The 21,964-nt window shown below is 50.0% G+C and overlaps 2 protein-coding genes and 2 pseudogenes across 2 annotated transcripts; 1 reads left to right on the forward strand and 3 right to left on the reverse strand.

The window, feature by feature from the left end:
• Nucleotides 1-4,084: 4,084 nt before the first annotated feature.
• LOC119324355 (syntaxin-51-like) lies at nt 4,085-6,818 on the forward strand. The gene is made up of 6 exons (XM_037598144.1): nt 4,085-4,524; nt 5,175-5,276; nt 5,426-5,529; nt 6,149-6,249; nt 6,328-6,372; nt 6,502-6,818. The coding sequence occupies exons 1-6, from the start codon at nt 4,310-4,312 to the stop codon at nt 6,631-6,633; spliced, it is 699 nt and encodes a 232-aa protein (XP_037454041.1). The 5' UTR covers nt 4,085-4,309; the 3' UTR covers nt 6,634-6,818.
• A 275-nt stretch (nt 6,819-7,093) lies between these two features.
• Nucleotides 7,094-11,794, reverse strand: LOC119323738 (mast cell carboxypeptidase A-like). The gene is made up of 12 exons (XM_037597442.1): nt 11,521-11,794; nt 10,790-10,847; nt 10,585-10,695; nt 10,189-10,326; nt 9,380-9,449; nt 9,245-9,300; nt 8,620-8,745; nt 8,280-8,419; nt 8,099-8,171; nt 7,943-8,017; nt 7,564-7,858; nt 7,094-7,472 (listed from the first exon to the last, which is right to left on the reverse strand). Exons 1-12 carry the CDS (start codon nt 11,661-11,663, stop codon nt 7,453-7,455), a joined length of 1,305 nt encoding a protein of 434 aa, XP_037453339.1. The 5' UTR covers nt 11,664-11,794; the 3' UTR covers nt 7,094-7,452.
• A 4,151-nt stretch (nt 11,795-15,945) lies between these two features.
• Nucleotides 15,946-17,630, reverse strand: LOC119322139 (annotated as a pseudogene).
• Nucleotides 17,631-20,638: 3,008 nt separating this feature from the next.
• LOC119320738 lies at nt 20,639-21,040 on the reverse strand (annotated as a pseudogene).
• Between the last annotated feature and the right edge of the window lie 924 nt (nt 21,041-21,964).

The raw sequence follows: 21,964 nt of genomic DNA on the forward strand, positions 1-21,964 counted from the left end.
AGCATACCCTGCAAAAACAAGTTAGACGTCCTCTAATTGTTGTTTGCATGTTTTACGTGGCTGCTATGGGTTTCTAGCAAGAACGTTTCTTACCTACGCATGAACCACAACGTGATATGCCAATTGCTATTTACCCTTCATAAGGACCCTTTTCATCGAATCCGATCCGACTAAAGTGGGAGAGACAGACACCCGCCAGCCACCTTATGCAACTAGTGCATGTTTGTCGGTGGAACCGGTCTCACGTAAGAGTACGTGTAAGGTTGGTCCGGGCCGCTTCATCCCACGATGCCGCCGAATCAAGATAAGACTAGTAACGGCAAGCATATTGAACAAAATCAACGCCCACAACTACTTTGTGTTCTACTCGTGCATAGAATCTACGCAATAGACCTAGCTCATGATGCCACTGTTGGGTAACGTAGCAGAAATTCAAAAAATTTCCTACGTATCACCAAGATCTATCTATGGAGAGACCAGCAATGAGTAGAGAGAGAGAGTGCATCTACATACCCTTGTAGATCGCTAAGCGGAAGCGTTCAAGTGAACGGGGTTGATGGAGTCGTACTCGTCGTGATTCAGATCACCGATGATCCTAGTGCCGAACGGACGGCACCTCCGCGTTCAACACACGTACAGCTCGACGATGTCTCCCACGCCTTGATCCAGCAAGGAGAGAGGGAGAGGTTGAGGAAGACTCCATCCAGCAGCAGCACAACGGCGTGGTGGTGATGGAGGAGCGTGGCAATCCTGCAGGGCTTCGCCAAGCACCTACGGGAGAGGAGGAGGTGTCACGGGAGGGAGGGAGGCGCCAAGGGCTCAGGTATGGATGCCCTCCCTCCCCTCCACTATATATAGGGGCAGGGGAGAGGGGGGAGGCGCAGCCTTGCCCCTTCCTCCAAGGAAGGGGTGCGGCTAAGAGGGGGGGAGGAGTCCATCCTCCCCAAGGCACCTCGGAGGTGCCTTCCCCCTTTAGGACTCTCCCCTTTTTCCTATATCTTGGCGCATGGGCCTCTAGGGGCTGGTGCCCATGGCCCATGTAGGCCAAGGCGCACCCCCTACAGCCCATGTGGCCCCCCGGGGCAGGTGGCCCCACCCGGTGGGCCCCCGGGACCCTTCCGGTGGTCCCGGTACAATACCGATGACCCCGAAACTTGTCCCGATGGCCGAAACAGGACTTCCTATATATAAATCTTTACCTCGGGACCATTCCGGAACTCCTCGTGACGTCTGGGATCTCATCCGGGACTCCAAACAACATTCGGTAACCACATACAAGCTTCCTATATAACCCTAGCGTCATCGAACCTTAAATGTGTAGACCCTACGGGTTCGGGAGACATGCAGACATGACCGAGACGTTCTCCGGTCAATAACCAACAGCGGGATCTGGATACCCATGTTGGCTCCCACATGTTCCACGATGATCTCATCGGATGAACCACGATGTCAAGGACTTAATCAATCCCGTATACAATTCCCTTTGTCTAGCGGTATTGTACTTGCCCGAGATTCGATCGTCGGTATCCCTATACCTTGTTCAATCTCGTTACCGGAAAGTCTCTTTACTCGTTCCGTAACACATCATCCCGTGATCAACTCCTTGATCACATTGTGCACATTATGATGATGTCCTACCGAGTGGGCCCAGAGATACCTCTCCGTCACACGGAGTGACAAATCCCAGTCTCGATTCGTGCCAACCCAACAGACACTTTCGGAGATACCCGTAGTGTACCTTTATAGCCACCCAGTTACGTTGTGACGTTTGGCACACCCAAAGTACTCCTACGGTATCCGGGAGTTGCACAATCTCATGGTCTAAGGAAATGATACTTGACATTGGAAAAGCTTTAGCATACGAACTACATGATCTTGTGCTAGGCTTAGGATTGGGTCTTGTCCATCACATCATTCTCCTAATGATGTGATCCCGTTATCAACGACATCCAATGTCCATGGTCAGGAAACATGACCATCTATTGATCAACGAGCTAGTCAACTAGAGGCTTACTAGGGACATGGTGTTGTCTATGTATCCACACATGTATCTGAGTTTCCTATCAATACAATTCTAGCATGGATAATAAACGATTATCATGAACAAGGAAATATAATAATAACTAATTTATTATTGCCTCTAGGGCATATTTCCAACAGATACGCCTCCACTCGTGTCGCTTCGGGTGCGAGTGGAGAGGCTGACAACGGGCCCCACCAGTCAGGAGAGAGAGGGGGAGAGGAAACATAGCACGACGGTGCTCCGTCGGAGCTCACGCCGGCGAGGAGTGGTTCTTGGGCGAAATCAGAGGGATAGAAATGGAGAGGGGGTCACGGCGCACCTGCATGTACCCGTGGCTCGCTGGGGGATGACCGGAGCTGCTCGCAATCGAGCTCGCAAGCAGCAGTGGCGGTCGGGACTTGCCGGAGAGGAAGAAAGCAACGGTGAGAGCGACTCCAGGGGCTGTAGTGCTTCCAGGCGACACTGGTGGACTTCCAATGATGCGCCTGAGGGGTTGGTTGAGCTCGAGGGGCTCTGGAGTAGGGTGGATGGGCTGTGGGGATCGCTGGCGAGCTCTGGTCGTGGACGGCGGCTAGAGGCCTGCTCGGCCGGGCTGCAGCTATGCTATGTGGTCGTGGTGGTTGAGAGGTGCAGTGTGAGGCTTCGGGGCGGAGGGAGGGACTCTATATATAGCTGGAGTAGGAGGGGGATACGTGGCGCTGTCGGAGCTCTCTGGAATCCGGCGAGCGACGACGAAGGGCGCCAGTGAGAGGGGGGAAGAGCTCAGCGATCACGCGGGAGCTGTCCACGCTCGCAGACGAGCACAAGAAGCAGGGGAAGAAGAAGATAGGGGCGCGTGCGCACTGTGGCTTTTGGTCGCGATGTGCCTGTGCTCGCTGCGCGTCTCCGGCGTCGGCGAGCGCCAGGGAGAGGTCAAGGGTGAAAAGTCGAGGCTTGTGGCGCGATGCGACAGTCGTCGGCGAGCTCTGGCTCGAGCACGCGCCGAACAGAAGCACTAGCGCGACGCAGAGTGCGTCGAACACATGCCAGAGCCCGTGTTCACACTCGGTCACCACGCTGGCATGGTCAAAACGACGCCCACGCTCGGCCAAACCTTGTCTGGGTTGTAGTTCGTGCAATGTTAGGTCTAGGGAGGTTGAGAACTCACTGTCAGGCCAACCAGATGTGACTCAAGCTTGCTGTCAAGTTTCTGGTCAGAAACTTGGTCGCCAAGTTTGGAGGGCTTCTAGAAGGCCATTAGGCTTGATCTCCTAGGGTTAAGGTTTACTTAGGAGGGTTATGAGGCTCAAGAAAAACCAGCTCCATTGGATCAAGGAAAAATACACTTGCTAAACAAAGTGCATTTTTGGGCCAGAAGAGAAATGATTTTCTGTAGCAAAATATTAAAAAAGTCATGCAATATTTTTGCTCGGGGATGGGGGGGTCCAAGGTTCAAAGAATATTCAGGAATTATCTCAAGATTTTTGGAGCAATAAAAATGAGGGTTGCTTTGGAGCACTAGTTTCTGAGATGAGTTTCAGAAGAAATGTGATTGAATGAGAGGTAGATGGGTCACTTGGGTGAAAGTCAAGGGCATGCTCAAGTGATAAGTCCATTTGAATTGATTCTAAAAAACTCAAATCCAAGGTAAGGGCAAATCAAGTCCGGAAAAAAAAGGCAAAATCCAGGCTGTCACATGTTTACTCCGCCGAATCCTTCTTTATTTTTAGGAATCGGTCAGAGTTGCCCTAGAGGGTTACCCTCTCCCCATGATCAACTTTTGCCCGGCAAGAAAGAGAGAGGGATCATGGCATTTGCTACACACTCCCTCTGTTGCTAAATACAATGTGTTTTCGAGATTTCAATACAATCTAAATACAGAATAAAATGAGTGAATTCACACTTTAAAATATGTCTTTACACATCCGTATGTAGTTCATGTCGAAATCTTTGAAAGGTGTTATGTTTTAGAAACGGAGGGAGTAGATCGGAGTACCTCATCCACAGGAATAAAAAAAATGAAAATTAAACTATAGAGTACTAATCATGTTATCCTGCGTCTAATCCCTTCTTCCCCGCAGCTACGCGCCGTCAAAGGCACGGCGAAGAAACCACCAACCACAAATCACACGCCAAAGGCCAAAAGCGGGGAAGAGGACGAAAGAAAGCGTCGCCGCCGCGGAGCAAATCGAGCAAGCAGCCGGCGACGCGACGCGGCCGAATCGGAGCAGGCAGTCTCGCCGGCCGGCCCATCGATCCCCTGCTCGGCCCCCCGAGGAACCGATAGGGTCCATCTCCCTGCCGGCGATGGCGTCGTCCGTGGATCCGTGGGTGCGGGAGTACGGCGAGGCGGCGCGCCTGGCGGACGACGTCGCCGCCATGGTCGCCGACCGGGCGGCGCTCCCGCAGTCCGGGCCGGAGGTCATGCGCCACACCTCCGCCATCCGCCGGAAGATCACCATCCTCGGGACCAGGTTGGACAGCCTCGAGGGGATGCTCGCCAGGCTTCCCCCCAAATCCATGTACGTTTCGCTCCCTCGCTCGCTCACCCTAGCGCGTCTTTCTTTTTTCCTGCTTGCCAGCTCCGAAATGCGTGGAAGAGGGATAATTGGATGGAGGTCGATTTGCGTTGTCCTTTGTTCCTAGATAGTCACCTCCTGCAGATTCATACAACATTTTGTCTGAGAATTCAGGATGCAGGAGCTAGAAATGATGGTACGATGATTTAGGGCCTGAGTGATGTCGTCGATACCATGTTCAGCCTATCCCTGGAATCATAATTCAGCTGCTTTTCACCGATTGTGATTCCAGCTCCGAAATAGATTATAGCTGCACATGTGTGGTGGGAAATGAGATCATCTTATTTCTTATTCGAGGTAGTACTAAGTACATCCGTACATGTGTGGTGATTCATTTCGTAGGAGATATCGTTTGGAGTAGTTTACCCTGTTAATATGTATGTTCTCTGCGATGGTTATGGATGGTATATGGTGTATTCTGTTCACTCTTGTGCAGACACTAGTACAAATTTATCAGTTATCACAATCAGCTCTGCATTAAATCGAGATATCTTTCATACATATGCTCAATATAACTTCTCTTGATACATTTCGAAATGTACATCTGTTATAAAAAGGAAATCCACTCTTAAGTGATCTTCGATGTTGTGCAGCACGGACAAGGAGCTGCATAAGCGCCGAGACACGCTTTCAAATTTGAAATCTAGAGCAAAACAGATGGCAGAAAGTTTCAACATGTCGACCTTTGCCAACAGGTGTGTTCCGCATTTTGTAACCAATGCCACCGACGTGATTAATCTTTTTAAAGAAGGCTCGTCAATGCTTTATCTTTGTTAAAATCTTTTCAGGTGCATATTGATTAAATTTCTTATATGTATTACACATGTGATTTCTCACAATTCAGGGAGGATTTGCTTGGTCAGAGCAAGAAAGCTGCTGATGACATGAGCAGAGTAGCCGGGTTGGATAACCAAGGGATTGTTGGCCTTCAGAGGCAAATCATGAAAGGTAGTGATGTATGTATGACTTACTATTCATGCTGCCGTGACAATGAAGTGTTGCGGCGATGTCAGAGTGGTTGGTTACTGGATGTGATGGCTGGCCTGTCGCCCTCCATTTCCACCACCCTCGGGCAGATACATCAATGTGGTCGTGACATTTGGAGTGGTGTTTAGGGTGATGTTCAGTTTGAAGTGTTGTCTTTATGACTGGTCAAACAGTCAAAACAAGACATTGCTGTTCCTCCTTTGCCTCACAGTGCACATGCCAAATCCATTCCTCTCCTCTCCATTTCATTGGCTCGAGTTTCTGGTGTCAAACATACAAATTCAGAAGTTACCAGTGGCCCTTGCATATATTCCGGTTTCTCTATTAGGATTCATTCAGTTGCTTTGTTTCGAAAGAAAATGGCGAACTTCTTAAATCGTTGCATTTCTACTCAAAATATATGAAGAGCTACTTGTGACGAAAAACGCATTCCATGTTCCACGCGGTTGTTTATCTAAGCTTGCAATTTGCTTGTATATCTACAGTTGGTTACAAATACTAGCAATTCACAAGAGAAATGAACAATTGACAGTTGCCTAATTCATTGATACTGTCTGCTACGACAATTTGCAATTTGCAGAACAAGATGAGGGTCTTGAGAAGCTGGAACAGACAGTGCTGAGCACAAAACACATTGCGCTAGCAGTCAATGAGGAGCTTGACCTGCATGCAAGACTGATTGTTAGTTTCTTACTGCAAAGCCACTTGTTTCTTTGCTCTCTAGACTCTGTGTTCACTGCCCTCTCTTCATGATTGCAGGATGACCTAGACGACCATGTGGATGGTACGAACTCGCGTCTCCAGGTTTTATTTCAAACCCTTGTTTCCGTTCCTTATCCTTAGACCTTAAAGAAAGTTTCTTTGCTCTTTGATACCAATAGTTCTCAAGCTTTGCACGAATTGAATTTTGACGCAAATACCTTTCTCATGCAGCGTGTGCAAAAGAGGCTTGCGGTTCTGAACAAGCGCGCCAAGGGCGATTGCTCCTGCATGTCCCTGCTGCTGTCCACCGTCGGTATAGTGATGCTTGTGGTTATTGTTTGGCTCCTCATCAAGTATCTGTAACCTCTGCCCAACTCAAATCAGTTTCAAGTGTGCAGCTCTTTCAAAGATAGTATGGTTACTTCCGCTTCGCCATCATTTTGGCGAGAAATGGAAAATATGTATGCCACATGTGCCCTTATCGGGCTGAAATGTGAAGTTCAGACTTTTGTATGTCTGCGGTATATGAGTTCAGACTTCTTCTCCTATACTTTGATGTGCTGTATTAGTCAATAACTTACACCCTCTGCTGAGGAATGACATGTCACGCTTTGGATGAGACGCGGTCAATATAATGAAGAAATTTTGAGTGATCTCAAATGCAGTACATATTAACTAAAACCATAAAAATGGCATTTCATAACAAAACTATTCTCATATGATCAGTCTAAATAGTTTAGTGCATATTAGCAAAAATTCAACAAAACTCACAATAAATAAGATTAGACAGCAGTTCAACATTTCAGTGAAAAAACTCATAATATGTTGGTAATGGAATATTACATTCAATCATGTCAAAGTAAGTCCACAGTGAAATGCTACACTCAGTCGTATCACAGTAAGTTGACGACTGAACGTTACATTCAATCGTGTCAAAAAACCAGCAACCTTCAAAAGGCGCGCATATTCATTCTGATTCTACCTATTCATCACGACAAACAGATATCGACAGCTCTACAACTTACATTTATGACTCGTCGAAGACATAAACAGATCACTCTTGACATACATCTAGCATCTAAGCAGAGGCTGCAAAACACCATTCTGATTCTACCATTCTTGTCATCCCCTGTCGCCGCGCCTCCAAAGTTGCCCCAGAAAATGGACTTTTGTTGGAATGATTCATGCTATACTTTGTTCATCTGCGGCAATAAACCGTGAGCACCATTGCAAACCCATACTGAGCTGAATAGCCTAGCTCCAATCGATTCTCCCGTGGGATTCAAATGTTACCTGAGTCTCTGCTCCTGTTTTTCGATATCCTCGAGCAGAACATGAACATCAGCAGGAATGTCGATAGCATAAATAACCTGAAGTAGGTTTTTAGCTCCTGCATTCCGAGGTCAAGGCCTTCAAGCTTCCCATTTTCACCGCCGCTCTTTTGGTCCATATTTCTCTCCAAAATCTCTCCTCCCATAGGGACCCAGTTATCCAGTGCTCCTTGGGATAGTACCTGGCCATCAGGTAGGGTCCGCAGCCCTTCCTCGAAAAGTATGAGAAATGCCATGCACCACTTGTTAATGACTCTCTGGAAAGGAAAACTGTGCTGTCAGACATATGGCCAAAAAAAACTATGTACATGACTAGATGCGCAGAGCCCAGATTTGCGTACATCAAATGTTATCTTGTCGACAGGGTTGAACATTTTGAAGCAATCCTCGGTGGATGCCTTCTCATCTCCATATATCTGAATACCAGCAAAGTGATGAGTCATGTCATGTCAATACAGGTTCATAATAGTTGCAACAGAGACAACAGATTAACTTACCTCAAATGTGAAAGGCATTGGCACCTTCGCAATGTCATACAGATAATCAGTTGTAGTCCCATGTGCAAGGTACCTAGCAAGTGATGGAATCAAAAAGAGCATTAGTACATTTCCTTCGTTGAAGGCTAGAATAACCCTCTTGGATTCACATAACTTGAGCAACTTGTGAGATGTTACATACCCTACAGCTCCACCACCTGATCCAACTAGGCAGCTGTCTTGGAAATTGCGATGGTTCACATTCTCTAAAACTGACCTCATCAAGTGAGAAGGAGCTCCATCTGGTGTAGTATTCTTGTGGTCATATGGCATAAATAATGCCTGTAGTTGAACAGAAGAATGAGAGAATGTGTAAAAGCAATAGGCATTGACCAAAACTTATTTCTCCAGGTTTATACCACTGTGTGGAACTACACATGAGATTGCTACTAAAGACACTTATATGTTAGGCCCCTCCCTCCGCTTGATGAACAATTGATCAAACTTTATATGATAGCTGCAGAACGCAAGAGCTGCATTACCTCCATTCCAGAATGCACATTCACCCAGATATGTGGTTTAAATGACTTGGATAGTTCTTGCATGATCTGGGCCTCAGGTTCGCTGAAAGGAGCAGTACCGGGATGCTCCTCAAATGGGTTATAATCCTGCAATACAGGACAAATGTATAAATATAGTGCATAAGATTGATGCTGTGCACATAAGTAACTCTGCTGATCAATCAACCAATCAACCAACAAAGAACATGCATGGTAAAAAGATAAAGGTGCACTTGCTCAAAGTGTACACAAGATTAGCAAAGTCTGATTATCCAACGTGACAATAAGAAAGAATATACAGGGTATCAATAAAGCACCATAGCTATACTTAGTCTATCCGCTCCAGATCTGCAAAAAAATCTGACTTTCAATTCAACTTTAGTGTTCCTGAATGTCAATCAAACAAGCTCTTCTAAGGGTAAATTACACAGGTTCGCTAAGTAATACCACACAAAAGGAAACCATAAACTGTGGAAATTAACATAAAAGACTTCAGTCATTCAAGCTTGCATCTAAGATGTATTTTATAGAATCAACATATTTTTGAACTCAGGAGTCAGGTTTTCCTGGTGCACAATGATAACAGATAAACCGCTTTGACACAAACCTTTTCCTTCTTTCCCCAATCAACACTCCAATTTCTGTTAAGATCAACCCCTCTTCCTGCGTAAGAAAAGAAGAGATAATATAATTGGCGCATGAGCTGCTTCATGTGATTGATTTTTAAGAAAAAGACAATCACCATTTCTCCTATCACAAATCTCCCCTGCTTCAACGCGCTTGCGGCCATTAAAATTTTCCATTGGCACCACCTAAAAAGTTTAAAGGCAACTTTAGAAATCACTACACCTCCTGAGTTCGAGAAATGGCCCATTACTAATACGAACATAAGTAATAACACGAGAAAGAGGTGGATGAGGGGAGAAGGCAGACAAATATGAATAAAGGTAAAGAATACCACGTAAGCACACGCTTGTTTTTCTCTAAACTAGGGTAAAAGGATATGCAGTAATGATGATTATGTGTGCTAAAAATACATGATTTTGATTTCGTATTTTGTACAAAAAACACTTGGGAGAAACATACTCCCTCTGTCCCATAATATAAGAGTGTTTTTGACACTACACTAGTGTAAAAAACGCTCTTATATTATGGGACGGAGGGAGTACTTCACAAACATATTAGAAACTACTGTGAATTTTGTTATTGGTATAACTTTGAGTGAATAATAATGCTTAATAAGTTACCATAGTGCAGGAATAAGTGAAGGTACGTAAAAGATAACTAGCGCACTAACATTTGAAAAATGCGAGCAGATCAAAGTAAAGTTTGATTTCAGAAAGCATGCATAAGAACAATGCCGAAAAGAAATGAACCAAATACCTCAATATCAAAATTCCTTTTTCAAAGACCAGACCACCCTCAAAAGCCAAAACTATACTGCTTCAGTGCAGCGCAGCAGAACAGAAAGCACAATTGCTTCCTATAATTTTCTTATTAATTATGCATTCTAGGGACTGAAGATATAAAATAAGTTGCAGAAGGACTAACTTTGATAACAAGATGCTCCAGAATTTTCTCAAAGGATGATAGATCCACACCCGCAATTTTGCGCTTCTCCGTCAAAATGTAGAGCAGACTTAATGCAAGTTCAGAGGTGATAAGTTCTCTGCCATGCTGCCCAAAGCTCTGGAAGACAATGAACCTTCTGTCAAAGCCACAAGGCATCAATAACTTAATTTATGGAACAGCATGCCAAAACGTATGAAGACAAAATTATGTTTTCTTTATGTTGTAGGCCCACTACTCCACCGAGGTGAGGGAGTTGAGAACAAACAAGATGAATGGACAGAGCAGACTTGATCTCGTGACGTTGGATGATACAAGAGGCCAGAATGAAGCCCATGTTTGGGGGGAAATGCTGAGAGATATCTGTTGGGAACTAACCAGAAGGATTTTAATCTTCGAGCCATCATGTGCGGTTTTCTTCACATGATTAAAAGTAACAACGAACATCTCCGCAGAATACCCTTTGTTACCAGCTCTTAATGTATCCATCTGCAACAGTTAATAAAAGACGGCGTAAAAATGCCACTTAATACCGAACCAAACCGGCCAATAACAGCTGAACAATGACAGTTAAGCCACTCACAGTCAACCTATCCGGATTCCGAGCAACCAGGGCCTTGATCTCACTCAGAAGGGTATCACTGTGGAGAAAAAGAAACAGACCCAGTTAAATCCAACGGTAAGCGTTGCACAAAACGAAAAAGAGCAAAGTCAATGCAGCAAACAGAAATGCCCTGGCCTTCTCTTTCTCTGGGAAAGAACATTTTCCCCAAACCCATTAATGAAATCAGAACTGCAAGAACTAAGGTCTTTGAGGTTCATGATAAACAGAAACAACATGCCTGAACCCTCATCCCCACTAAACAACTGCTACTCCTAAACTAGCAAGGCAGGCATCCAAACTTGGCACTAATATACTAATACTAGCTATAGTAGGTTCAATCAAGTATGTAACCTCTAGTGCTGTTGCACAGGCGTGGCCAATAGCTCCCATCGACTAGCTAACATGACAGACAGGGGTTGCAATTGCAGACAGTGACAGGCGTATCTTGGCGAAGGTGGACCATGGCAGTGCAAGCAAAAAATTTGTCATGCCGCATCGATCCCTAAATCAACTAGTATACGATGTTGGAGAGCGAATCCCCGCGCCCATTGCGACCACCAGCCGATGCATCACACTACAGCAACAGCCAGATGCTCGATTCCAGCGGCTACCAGTTGAGACAGACCTGGCGGCTGGCGCCATTCCGAGACGGGAGGAGGAGCTACCGGAACGCACGGGGCAGGGCGGAAGGCGTGAGGCGCGCGCCGTACCTGGGGCGGTAGAGGTCCCGCGAGATCGGGGTGACGGAGGCCGGGATCTTCCTGGCCGCGGAGGCGGGGGAAACGAGGGCGGCGAGGGCGAGGGTCAGGGCCAGGAGCCGGCGGGAGAGGAGCGGGGGCGCGGAGGGCGCCATCTCCGCCGCCGCACGGCTGGCCGGAGCCGAGCTTTCTCCGTCGCCGGCGATTCGCCCCCGCGCGCGCTCAGAGTCGCTCCCCGCTCTGCCTCGCCCCACCTCTCTCTCTGTCTCGTTCGCTTGTGTCGCGGCAGGTAGGAAGTAAGACACGAGTGATTTGATTAACCAGCGGTGATTAATTTGTTAAATTTATAGTAGTCGTATTTGGATTAGTGGGGTCATTAGCAGTGGCTTTCGGTTCTTTTTAAAATTATTATCTGTTAGCGTGTTGGGCTCGTGCGCACCAGAGCTCACACACACGCCTGGTTGGTTAGTTCAAATCCAGTGTGGGTTTGATGCCATCATGCAATCTTTCTGCGAGTTTGATGATAATGGGCTTAGTGCAATGGGACGGAATGGTTAGGCATTGTGGTCCAATGCACACCGGGATCGACCTCCTCGAGAAATAAACACTGAAAAAATATTTTTCTTCCTTGCACAAGAGCTTCTCTAGCAGACCTCTTATATCGCGGACCTTGAGTTTACAGTTCGCGTCTTGCCTCGGATACGGGCCGAAAACAGTCGCGGCAGAATAAAAACTTAAAATGAACCTGTAAATTATGTCAAGATACACGTAGATGCGGGCACTCGGTCGCAGAGAGGAGGCTCAGCCATTGCAATATGCACAGACAACCAAGGTTCCTTCCTGGGCAGTTCTGCGCTCGTCACTGGGACGCATCAACTTTGGAAGCAATTGCGTGTCGAGAAGCCGTGGCACTGATAGAAGATCTCAACCAACATAACTACATCGTGGCATCCGATTGCAAGCAGGTGGTTGAAGATCTAGTCAAGGGAAGCCAAGGAGAATATGGTGCTGTAATAAGAGAGATTAGACATAGAGCATCACCCACTAGTAAATCTACTTTTGAAAGACGTGAGGCTAATGTTGAAGCCCACAAGTTAGCTAAATATGCCTTGTCATTACTACCAGGGCGTCATGTGTGGCTTGGCCAGCCACATGACCAAACTTGTATCCCACTTTCTGGGGATTTTGAGTAATAAAAGGTTTTTATCCCTCAAAAAAACCTGTAAATTTTGAAATCGGAACTTTGCGGGAGAAATCAAACTACTTCCAGTAGCATCCATAGTTGATCATCATACATATTTCATACATAGTCTATTTGTACAACATAGATCGGAGAAGCGGCGGCCACCGTAAACCCTATTGCCAAAATTTGGCTCAACGGAGCCATCCGGGTGCGGCTGCGAAGGAGCTTAGTCGTCGTCGTCGGAGACGTGGTTGATGTAGATGTCATCCCGCGCCTTGGCTTCGCGGCACCTTGCGTCCAAGTTGTCGTTGAAGTCATGCGCCTTCGTGAGCCCCTGCTCGAGCAGGACTGCAACGAGACCGACTTCGCGTCGACGCTGCTGCTCCGCCTCCTCCTTCTCCCACGCACTGCGCACGACGATGGCAACTTCGAAGACGTCTGCCTCCGCCTGGGGAGGAAATCCTCTGGCCCAATGACGCCAGCGCCTCGCCGCTCCGGCTCCCTCTTCACCGCGCGGAGCGGCGGGAGCTCCTCCGACTCCCTCTTGACCAGCATGAGCGGCGTCCGCGAGCTCGAGGCACCGGCGGAGGAGCCGGAGGAAAGCCCGCGACAGAGAATCGCCTGCCTGTGGTCGTACCCCTCCGTCTCGCGGCGGAGGAGCGACGACGGCGGCGAAAGCCCTTGGTTACTTACCGTCTCACAACCCTTTTCCTCATGTCATCGACGGCGACACACCGCCTCCGCTCGGGGTCGTCGCCACCGACGGTGTCGCGGCCCGCCGGCCACATTCCGCGCCACATCAAGTGAGGGAGAGGGATAATGGAAGTCGCCGGCGGCGAGAAATCGAGAGGGCGATTGGGAAATGCGTGACGCGCGGATAGGGTTTTGACCCGTATTCTAGCCGCAAACATGTACATATACTGCGTGGGTGGTGGGAGGAGGGTTGCGGGCCATTGTAAAAAAAATTATGGATGGGGCGGCTATACGGGCTCTAGTCTGGCCCGAAAAAGGGCCAAACCCATATAGTCGCCGGATTTTTACGGGCCGCCCCTTTTAAGGCGTCTGCTAGAGATGCTCTAACACCGCATCTAAATTGTATGCCCTTTATAACACTTTCGTCCATTTTAAACCTTAGCGGTGTTAACTGACACTTGAAAAGACGTTTTTGCCCTCGGGTGGAGTGTGACAAAATTTTTAATAGATGCTAATATTGATATTTGATGTGTTTTTTCTTCTTATTTGATTTAACAAGAAATTTTATTTATAGACACGAGCATTTTTTCTAAGTGCATGTTAGGAACACACTCATGAGGCCGGCAAGCGAATGTACGTACCCAAACATTCTTATAAATTGCACTTTTGGAATGACGGTTGGTTCATAGCATTACATGAGGGCAAAAGTATCTTTTTCACATGCAATTTAACAGTGTTAGACGGGGAAATAGATGAAAGTGTCATACAGGGAATATAATTAAGACTCGAAGCTAGATAGGGAAGAAAAAGTTTGTTTGTGTTAAATAGAGAAACAAAATTTAAAACAGTGTTAAATAAGGAATTCTTTCAAGATTTTTTCAAAAAAAAAAATCGGACACTTCCATTTTGGTAGGCTTTAACTTTTCCCAATTGCATGATGAATGATGTGATGTTAACTTGGCAGGCTTTTACTTTGCTTTTGTAGTGAGGGAATGAAACAGGATGAGGTTGACCAGTTGATGTCGCAATTGGACACAAACCACACCCTCGGCCTTGACAACATTGGCACGTCCACACCCTATAGCCAGGAAATGAGAAGGAATGCCGTGGTAGTGGTGGAGGATGAGGTTGAAGAGGTCAAGAGGACGAGGAGCTGTAGACCCAAACAATGAAAAAAAAAAGGCTCAATGGTCGTGCAACTACCATCCGGAAGAAGATTTTGCTTTGTGTGATCTGTGGATGAACATGTCTCTTGTTGCTGTGGTCGGGACCGGTCAAATGAAGAACCCATGGTTTAGTTGTTTGTTGGATCTGATGAAGTTTATCAATGTTGAATTATGACGTGGTGCATTTGTTTGGGTTTGCGCAAACGTTTCGATGAATTTGAAAAAAGGTTTTGAAGGAAGGAGTAGACAAACAAAAGTTGTGGTCGGGACCGGTCAAATGAAGAACCCATGGTTTAGTTGTTTGTTGGATCGAATGAAGCGCATTTGTTTGGGTTTGCGCAAACGTTTCGATGAATTTGAAAAAAAAAGTTTTATAGGAAGGAGTAGAAAAACAAAAGTTTATTTCTTAAAAGATATAGAAAATTAAAAGATGAATGATACGAGGGATGAAGCAGGGATGCCCTAAAGGACTTTCTTTTTCTCGAATACGTACGAATGCGCGTATCATTCATTAAAGAAGAGGGGGAAAGACTCCTCAAAAATCCACGCGGGCTACAATATTTACAGAGAACACTCCCGACTCCACCAAGCACTAACTCCTATTACATACTACTCGCTTGCCGTCCGCTCACTACCCAACTCTTCAAACCCTCTAACGTCGTCTTTAAACAAGCCAGCTTTTGCCCAAAGCCTCCCTTCCTCAAGTAGCCGCTCTTTGACTCGTGGCAGAGAAACCGGTGCCCCATTAAACACGACGTCGTTTCGATGCTTCCAAATTGTCCACAAGGCGAGAATGCATTTCGCCCTAGTCGATTTCCTGCCTGTCGGATCTCGATCCTGCCTCAGGCACCACACACTCAAAGATTCATTCTGGAGTGGCTCCAGCTCCCGAAGCCCTGTCTTTTGCCCCAACTCATGCCAGACCTGCCGTGCAAACACACAGCCAAGCAGTAGGTGCTGCAATGTTTCTTCCTGTTGATCACAAAGGGGGCACGCATCCTGATGAGGTAGCCCTCGTCTGGCCAAACGATCCGACGTCCAACATCTGTTTTGGATCGCGAGCCAAAGGAAAAAACGGCAGTGGAGCGGCGCCCTTGACTTCCAAGTAAACGGAGCTGTTGGTGACGCTTCGAGGCCCATAAATCCGGCCGCATATGCCGATCGTGCTGAAAAGTTCCCATTTGGCTGTACAACCATAGATGTCCACATACATGCACATACACTCATCTTTTTAACATACACACATACATCATATTCCCTTCGACATACTAAGCCGACATCATATCTTGAGATTGACGTCACCACAGACGTCTCGTAGTCGACGAAAACATCTCTTTTCGTTGAAGGAACATCGCCAAAAAGTCTGAATTAAATTCAGAAAAATGTGAGCACCAATGTCAAGTCTAGAGTTAAACGTAATGGGCTGGTTTCAAAAAAAAATGAAGTAGTTCGCTTAATTGTCTTATATCCATGGGAAAATGAAATAGTTGTGTTGCGAGGGACCACCAAATTGCATACTCATAAAAGTTTCTTATGTGGGAGTAGGTGTGATCAAGACAAGCAAGCAGCCTCTACTCTCTACTACAGCGACAGGATGTGGTTCACCAGCCTGTCGACGCTGCGGCGAGACGACCCACCCTCGGCGATGGCCTCCGCCGCTCTGCTCCCGAGCTCGCGTGCTCGCCCCCTCATCTCCTTCCCCTCCTCGCCCCGCATCAGCCGCCGGACGGCCGCCTCCACCGCTCCCCGCTCGAGGCCGCCGCCGTCCAGCGCGATCCCGGCGCGCCACACGTGCTCCACGTGCCTCGCGTTGCCCATCTGGTCGCCGAAGCAGGGCCGGCAGAGCATCGGCACGCCCCCGCACGCGCCCTCCAGGGCCGAGTTCCACCCGCCGTGCGTCCAGAACCCGCCCACGGCCGCGTGCGCCAGCACCTCCTCCTGCGGCGCCCAGCCCACCACCAGGCCACGGCCTTCGGTCGCCGCGGCGAACCCGTCGGGCAGGGCGGCCCCGCGGGCGAGGCCCGGCCGGAGCGCCCACAGGAACGGCTGGCAGCTGTCGGCGACGCCCCACGCCGCCTCGGCGAGGTCCGCGCCGCTCATGCTCGCCAGGCTGCCGAAGCTGATGTACAGCACCGACGCCGGGGGCTGCGCGTCCAGCCAGCCGAGGCAAGCACGGTCCTGCGGCAGGAGGCTGCTGGAGGATGCCGGGGAGAGCTTGTGGAGCGGGCCGACGTCGAACACCGGCACGCCGGCGAGGTCTCGCCGGGTCGTCGCCAGGTCGTCGGCCTCCAGCGCATCGAAGGTGTTGAGTATGAATCCAGCCGAGGTCCTCACTGCCTCGACGGTCCGGGCCAGCAGCTTGCACACTAGATCGTGCTCGTGGCGGCTGCTGGTGATGGCCATCAGGTCCCGGACGCGGTACGGCGGCAGCTCCCTCACCGGCGCGTCCAGCTGCGACTCTTCTCTCACCGGGAGGTAGCCCTTGTCGCAGAGCATCGGGGTGGCCATGAAGTTGCGGAAGCAGGCGGCGCTGCCGGTGCGCAGCGCCAGCGTCGGCACGCCTTGCTGCCGCGCCACGTCCATGAGGGTCAGCAGGTGCGCGTCCGCGACCAGGCACGCGACGTCGCCTCTGCCGCCGGGAGCCTCCAGCAGGGCAACCAGGCGCTCCCGGAACGGCGCCTCGCAGGAGCTGTTGATGGCGAAGATGTGCTCGACGGTCGCCGCCACCGTGCCGGGGCTGCCCGCCGGCAAGCCGTCGGGGACGGGGACGAAGTCGTAGGCGGGGTGGTGGGATGGGTCGGGGCCGTTGAAGTGGGTGTGGAAGACGGTGACGGCAAAGCCGCGCTCGTGGAGGAGGCCGGCGAGCTGGAACATGGGGTTGATGTGGCCCTGGTACGGGATAGGGAAGACCAGCACGCGGCGGCGGCGAGGGCCACCGGCAGGCGGCCGTGTTTGCTTCTTCCGGCGCCATGAAATCGATGGCTGCCGAGGTATCCTAGGTTCCACTTCCGGGGGCCAACGGGGTTGGTAGCCAGCACTCTGACAGCGGCACTTCACACGGTGACCACGCGCGAGGTGCATGCATATATGGGAAACGAGCAGCGAGACATTGGAAATCTGATTTTTCGTCAAAAGAGACTACTTGCCGGATTGAAATGACAAAAAAGACCACCTCTCAGTCAGATTGACAAAAAAGACCCCCCTCGCTGTGGCGGCAGGCGCTCCAGGCAACACGTGGCACCTGCCGCCATGACGTGAGGCGGCCGGCCCCGCCGCCACCCTGCCAGGCGGCCAGTTGCTCGCTATGGGATTCCAGTCCGGCGACGGAACGGGGACGGGCTCGTGGGCCAGGCCGCCACCGTATGAGGCGGCCGCGCTGCTCCTGCCGCACGCGACGGAGGGGTGGGCCCCGCCGCCACGCCCTGTGGCGGCCGCACTGCTGCTCTGCATGCCGTCGCGGCGAGAAGCGTCTCAGCCCGGAATCTGCATGATAAGTACAATTATCCATCCCACCCTGCCCGCAACATGTATACCTAAGCCTTTCTGTTTTTGCAATAGTATAAGAATGTTTATCCCATGACGTGATGCGTCGTCCTCGATGGACATAATGTTCGATTCGCCTGTATGGAGCAGCATGCATGATCAATGCGGTGCAGTCCTATACACAGATGAACATAAATTTATACGCGTGCACTGTAGCATTCCGTTGCTCTAGCTAGCCATGCTAGCGACGTCTCGACACGTAGCCCACACAGACCGTCCTGGGGCTGGCACCGATCGACCCGCGTGCAGCAGCGGCAGTGCGGCCGCCACAGGGCGTGGCGGCCGGGCCCGCCCCTTCGTCGCGTGCGGCAGAAGCTGTCAGGCAGCAGCAGTGCGGCCGCCTCATACTGTGACGGCCGGGCCAACGAGCCCGTCCCCGTTCCGTCGCCGGCCTGGAATCCCGTAGCGAGCGACTGGCCGCCTGGCAGCGTGGCGGCGGGGCCGACCGCCTCACGTCGTGGCGGCAGGTGCCACGTGTCGCCTGGCGCACCTGCCGCCACGGCGAGGGGGTCTTTTTTGTCGATCTGATTCAGAGGTGGTCTTTTTTGTCATTTTAATTCAATATGTGGTCTCTTTTGACGAAAAATCTGGAAATCTTGGGAGACCGGACAAATGAGATGGAACCTGGCAAAGCAACTGCAATTATTGGAGTACTTAACAAAAACTACCACAATTCGTGTAACCGCGCCTACAAACTACCACTTTACAATTTTGTCCTGAAAACTATCACTTTTTTATTAATCTGTGACTAAAAACTACCATGTGAGTAAATCAACTGATTCAGCCATTTTAAACGTGTTTATGACAGGCCTGGTCCGCACGTAAGTGCTGACATGGCATCGTAAGTCAACACCGTTTGTTTGACCGTTAAGTCCGGCCGCCGGAGTGCAGCCCTTGCACTCCCCACGTTGCAGGTGGCGCATGCCTCTCTTGCACGCCCCCGTCGACTCCAACCACGGGCGGGCACGGCCGGGGCGCGGGCAGGGAGCGGGGCGCCCGCGGGCGAGCGCGGCGGGGCCAGGCGGGCAACCATGGGCGCGGCCAGGCACGCCAGGGGGGCTCGGCCAGGGGCGCGCGGCCAGGGCGGCAATGCCAGGCATGCGACCATGGGCGCGCGGCCACTGGGCTCGGCTACGGGCGCCCGACCAGGTGTGTGGTCGCATCTGGAGGAGACGGCGCAACCTGCAGGCGGCGCTCCGGCGCGAGCAGGGCGGCAGGGAGGTCCTGGGGAGGCGGATTTGGGGCGGCGTCCGCCGGATCTGGCGACGATGAGGCTGGACGGTGATGGGGAGGCCTGCCTGCGGCGAGCCCTGGGACGGCGGCCGCTCGGGGCAAGGCCATGGTGACGGGCGGCGCGAGGCGGTTCGCTGGGCGACGGGGCTGCACCAGGGAGGCGAGGCTGCAGGATCCGGTCGCGGTAGGGTCGGCGACTGCCGACAGTGCTCGAGTGACCACTGCGACGGGCGAGGGGAGACGAGCGGGGGCGCGGGCGCGGCGGGAGCTTGGGTCCACGGGTGGCTACGAGGACAGGCGGCCACGGGCGTTAATGGCTGGCCATGAGCGCTTCACCACGCTGGCACCTAAACGGTGGGGTCAGACAGTCAGATTTGGATTTAACCCAGGCAAAGTAAGCAGTTTTCACACTTGGTATTTTTTAGTCACAGATTAATAAAAAATGATAGTTTCCGGGACAAAATCGTAAAGTGAAAGTTTGTAGGCACGATTTCAGGAATTGTGGTAGTTTTTGGTTAAATACTCCAATTATTGGGACCATTTGGTTACTATGCTTGACAAAGATTGAACAACGGGGTGGCTATTTTTGGCTCTCGGTGCATATGCTTCCCGAATGATCAGTAAATTTAAAATAAATGGTAAATATACTGTAAAGTTTTGATTTTTTTCTTTTGCAAATGTTCTTGTTAGTGTAACAAGCGTGCTTGAAACTTTTGCTTCATATGGACCATGAAAATTTTAGTCTTTTTTCATGACAAATTCAAATTGTATATGGATCATGGCAATCTTTTTTACTTTGTGCACCATAGTAAATGTAGTTTTTGTAGGTAGAATGACAAATTCACTATTAAAACCATGGAAAAATACATTAATTAGGCATGGCAATTTTTGTTAGACCATGATATTTTACTAGAAGGATTGGGCACGCTTTGTTGGCACAACCCGAGGAGGAAGAAGGAATAACACACGCGAACTGAAGGTAGAAGAAGAGCACACAGGCTTTGGCACACACAACTTTGCCGTTTTCTGTATTTCTTCTCGCACTGAAGCACAATGCAGATACATGGGCTTTAATAGCCAAATCACTCGGCCAGCACACCACAATGCAGATACATGGGCTTGAGCCATTCCCAAGTCTGTAGCACACTAGGGACGTATTTGGTTGCCTGCATATGGCCAGCTTGACCCGTAAGGGAAAGATTGAGCCCGTCTGTCAAGGCGGACCCGCGGGCGAGGCCCGACCGGAGCGCCCACAGGAACGGCTGCCTGTTGTTGGCGACGCCCCACGCCGCCTAGGCGAGGTCCCCGTCGCTCATGCTCGCCAGGCTGCTGAAGCTGATGTACAACACCGACGCCGGGGACTGTTTGTCCAGCCAGTCAAGGCAAGCACGGTCCTGCGGCAGGAGGCTGCCGGGGAGAGCTTGTGGAGCGGGCCGACGTCGAACACTGGCACGTCGGTGAGGTCTCGCCGGGTCGTCGCCAGGTCGTCGGCCTCCAGCACATCGAAGGTGTTGAGTATGAATCCAGCCGAGGTGCTCACTGCCTTGACGGCCCGGGCCAGCAGCTTGGGCACTAGATCGTGCTCGTGGCGGCTGCTGGTGATGGCCACCAGGTCCCGGACGCGGCACGGCGGTAGCTCCCTCACCGGCGCGTCCAGCTGCGACTCTGCTCTCACCGGGAGGTAGCCCTTGTCGCAGAGCATCGGGGTGGCCATGAAGTTGCGGAAGCAGGCGGCGCTGCCGGTACGCAGCGCCAGCGTCGGCACGTCATGAGGGTCGCGTCCGCGACCAGGCACGCGACGTCATCTCTGCCGCCAGGAGCCTCCAGCAGGGCGGCCAGGCGCTCCCGGAACGGCGCCTCGCGGGAGTGTTGACGGCGAAGATGTAGTCGACGGTCGCCGCCACCGTTAGAATTAACGGGGCTGGCCCATTAACAAAATCTGAAATCTCAAATGAGCCCATGGGTAAAATGAATTTGTGGTGCTAAAGTTTAGTCCCATCCCACAAGTTGATGGACTTCTTTATATATTAGGTTCTCTCCATCACTTTAAATGGTGTGTTGAAGAAGAGTTAGACCACACGCGCCCGCTTGCTCACCTCACCTTCTTGCATAGAGGTTTGATTTAAGTAAAAAAGTTTTCTTAGCTTTTGCTCTAAGAAATTATACCATCCATCATGTTTCTTTGATTACCGGATGTATATATCTGATAGCACCAATGCTTCGTCTAGGTTTCGGAGCAGATGTGCATTGCTTTAATGAGTAGTGCAGCAACCTAGAGGACAGTGTTCGCGGCTTTATGATTGACAATGAAGCATATGCGTGTTCTAGACTTCTATTAACAAATCTTTACAATGGAGTTATCAATATATTTTATTTTATCATGTCTCACATTGATTATGAATTACAAAATGAGTGGTAAGCATGTGTTCACAGTATGATTCTTAGTTCTCATGCTTATGTATTATTTTTCTTCCACTTGCCTTTATGTGCTAAGGATTTAAAGTCACTTTTAACCAAGCAGTGCGACCAGTGAACAAGCGTTTTGATAAACTGATGAAAGGAAAGACAAGTATAAGAAAAAAGTCAGGATGGTAACAAGGTAGAGCGTCCGGTTCATGACGAGAGCACAACTAACTCT

This window comes from Triticum dicoccoides, chromosome 6B, assembly GCF_002162155.2.
Source record: "Triticum dicoccoides isolate Atlit2015 ecotype Zavitan chromosome 6B, WEW_v2.0, whole genome shotgun sequence".
Taxonomy (NCBI): domain Eukaryota; kingdom Viridiplantae; phylum Streptophyta; class Magnoliopsida; order Poales; family Poaceae; genus Triticum; species Triticum dicoccoides.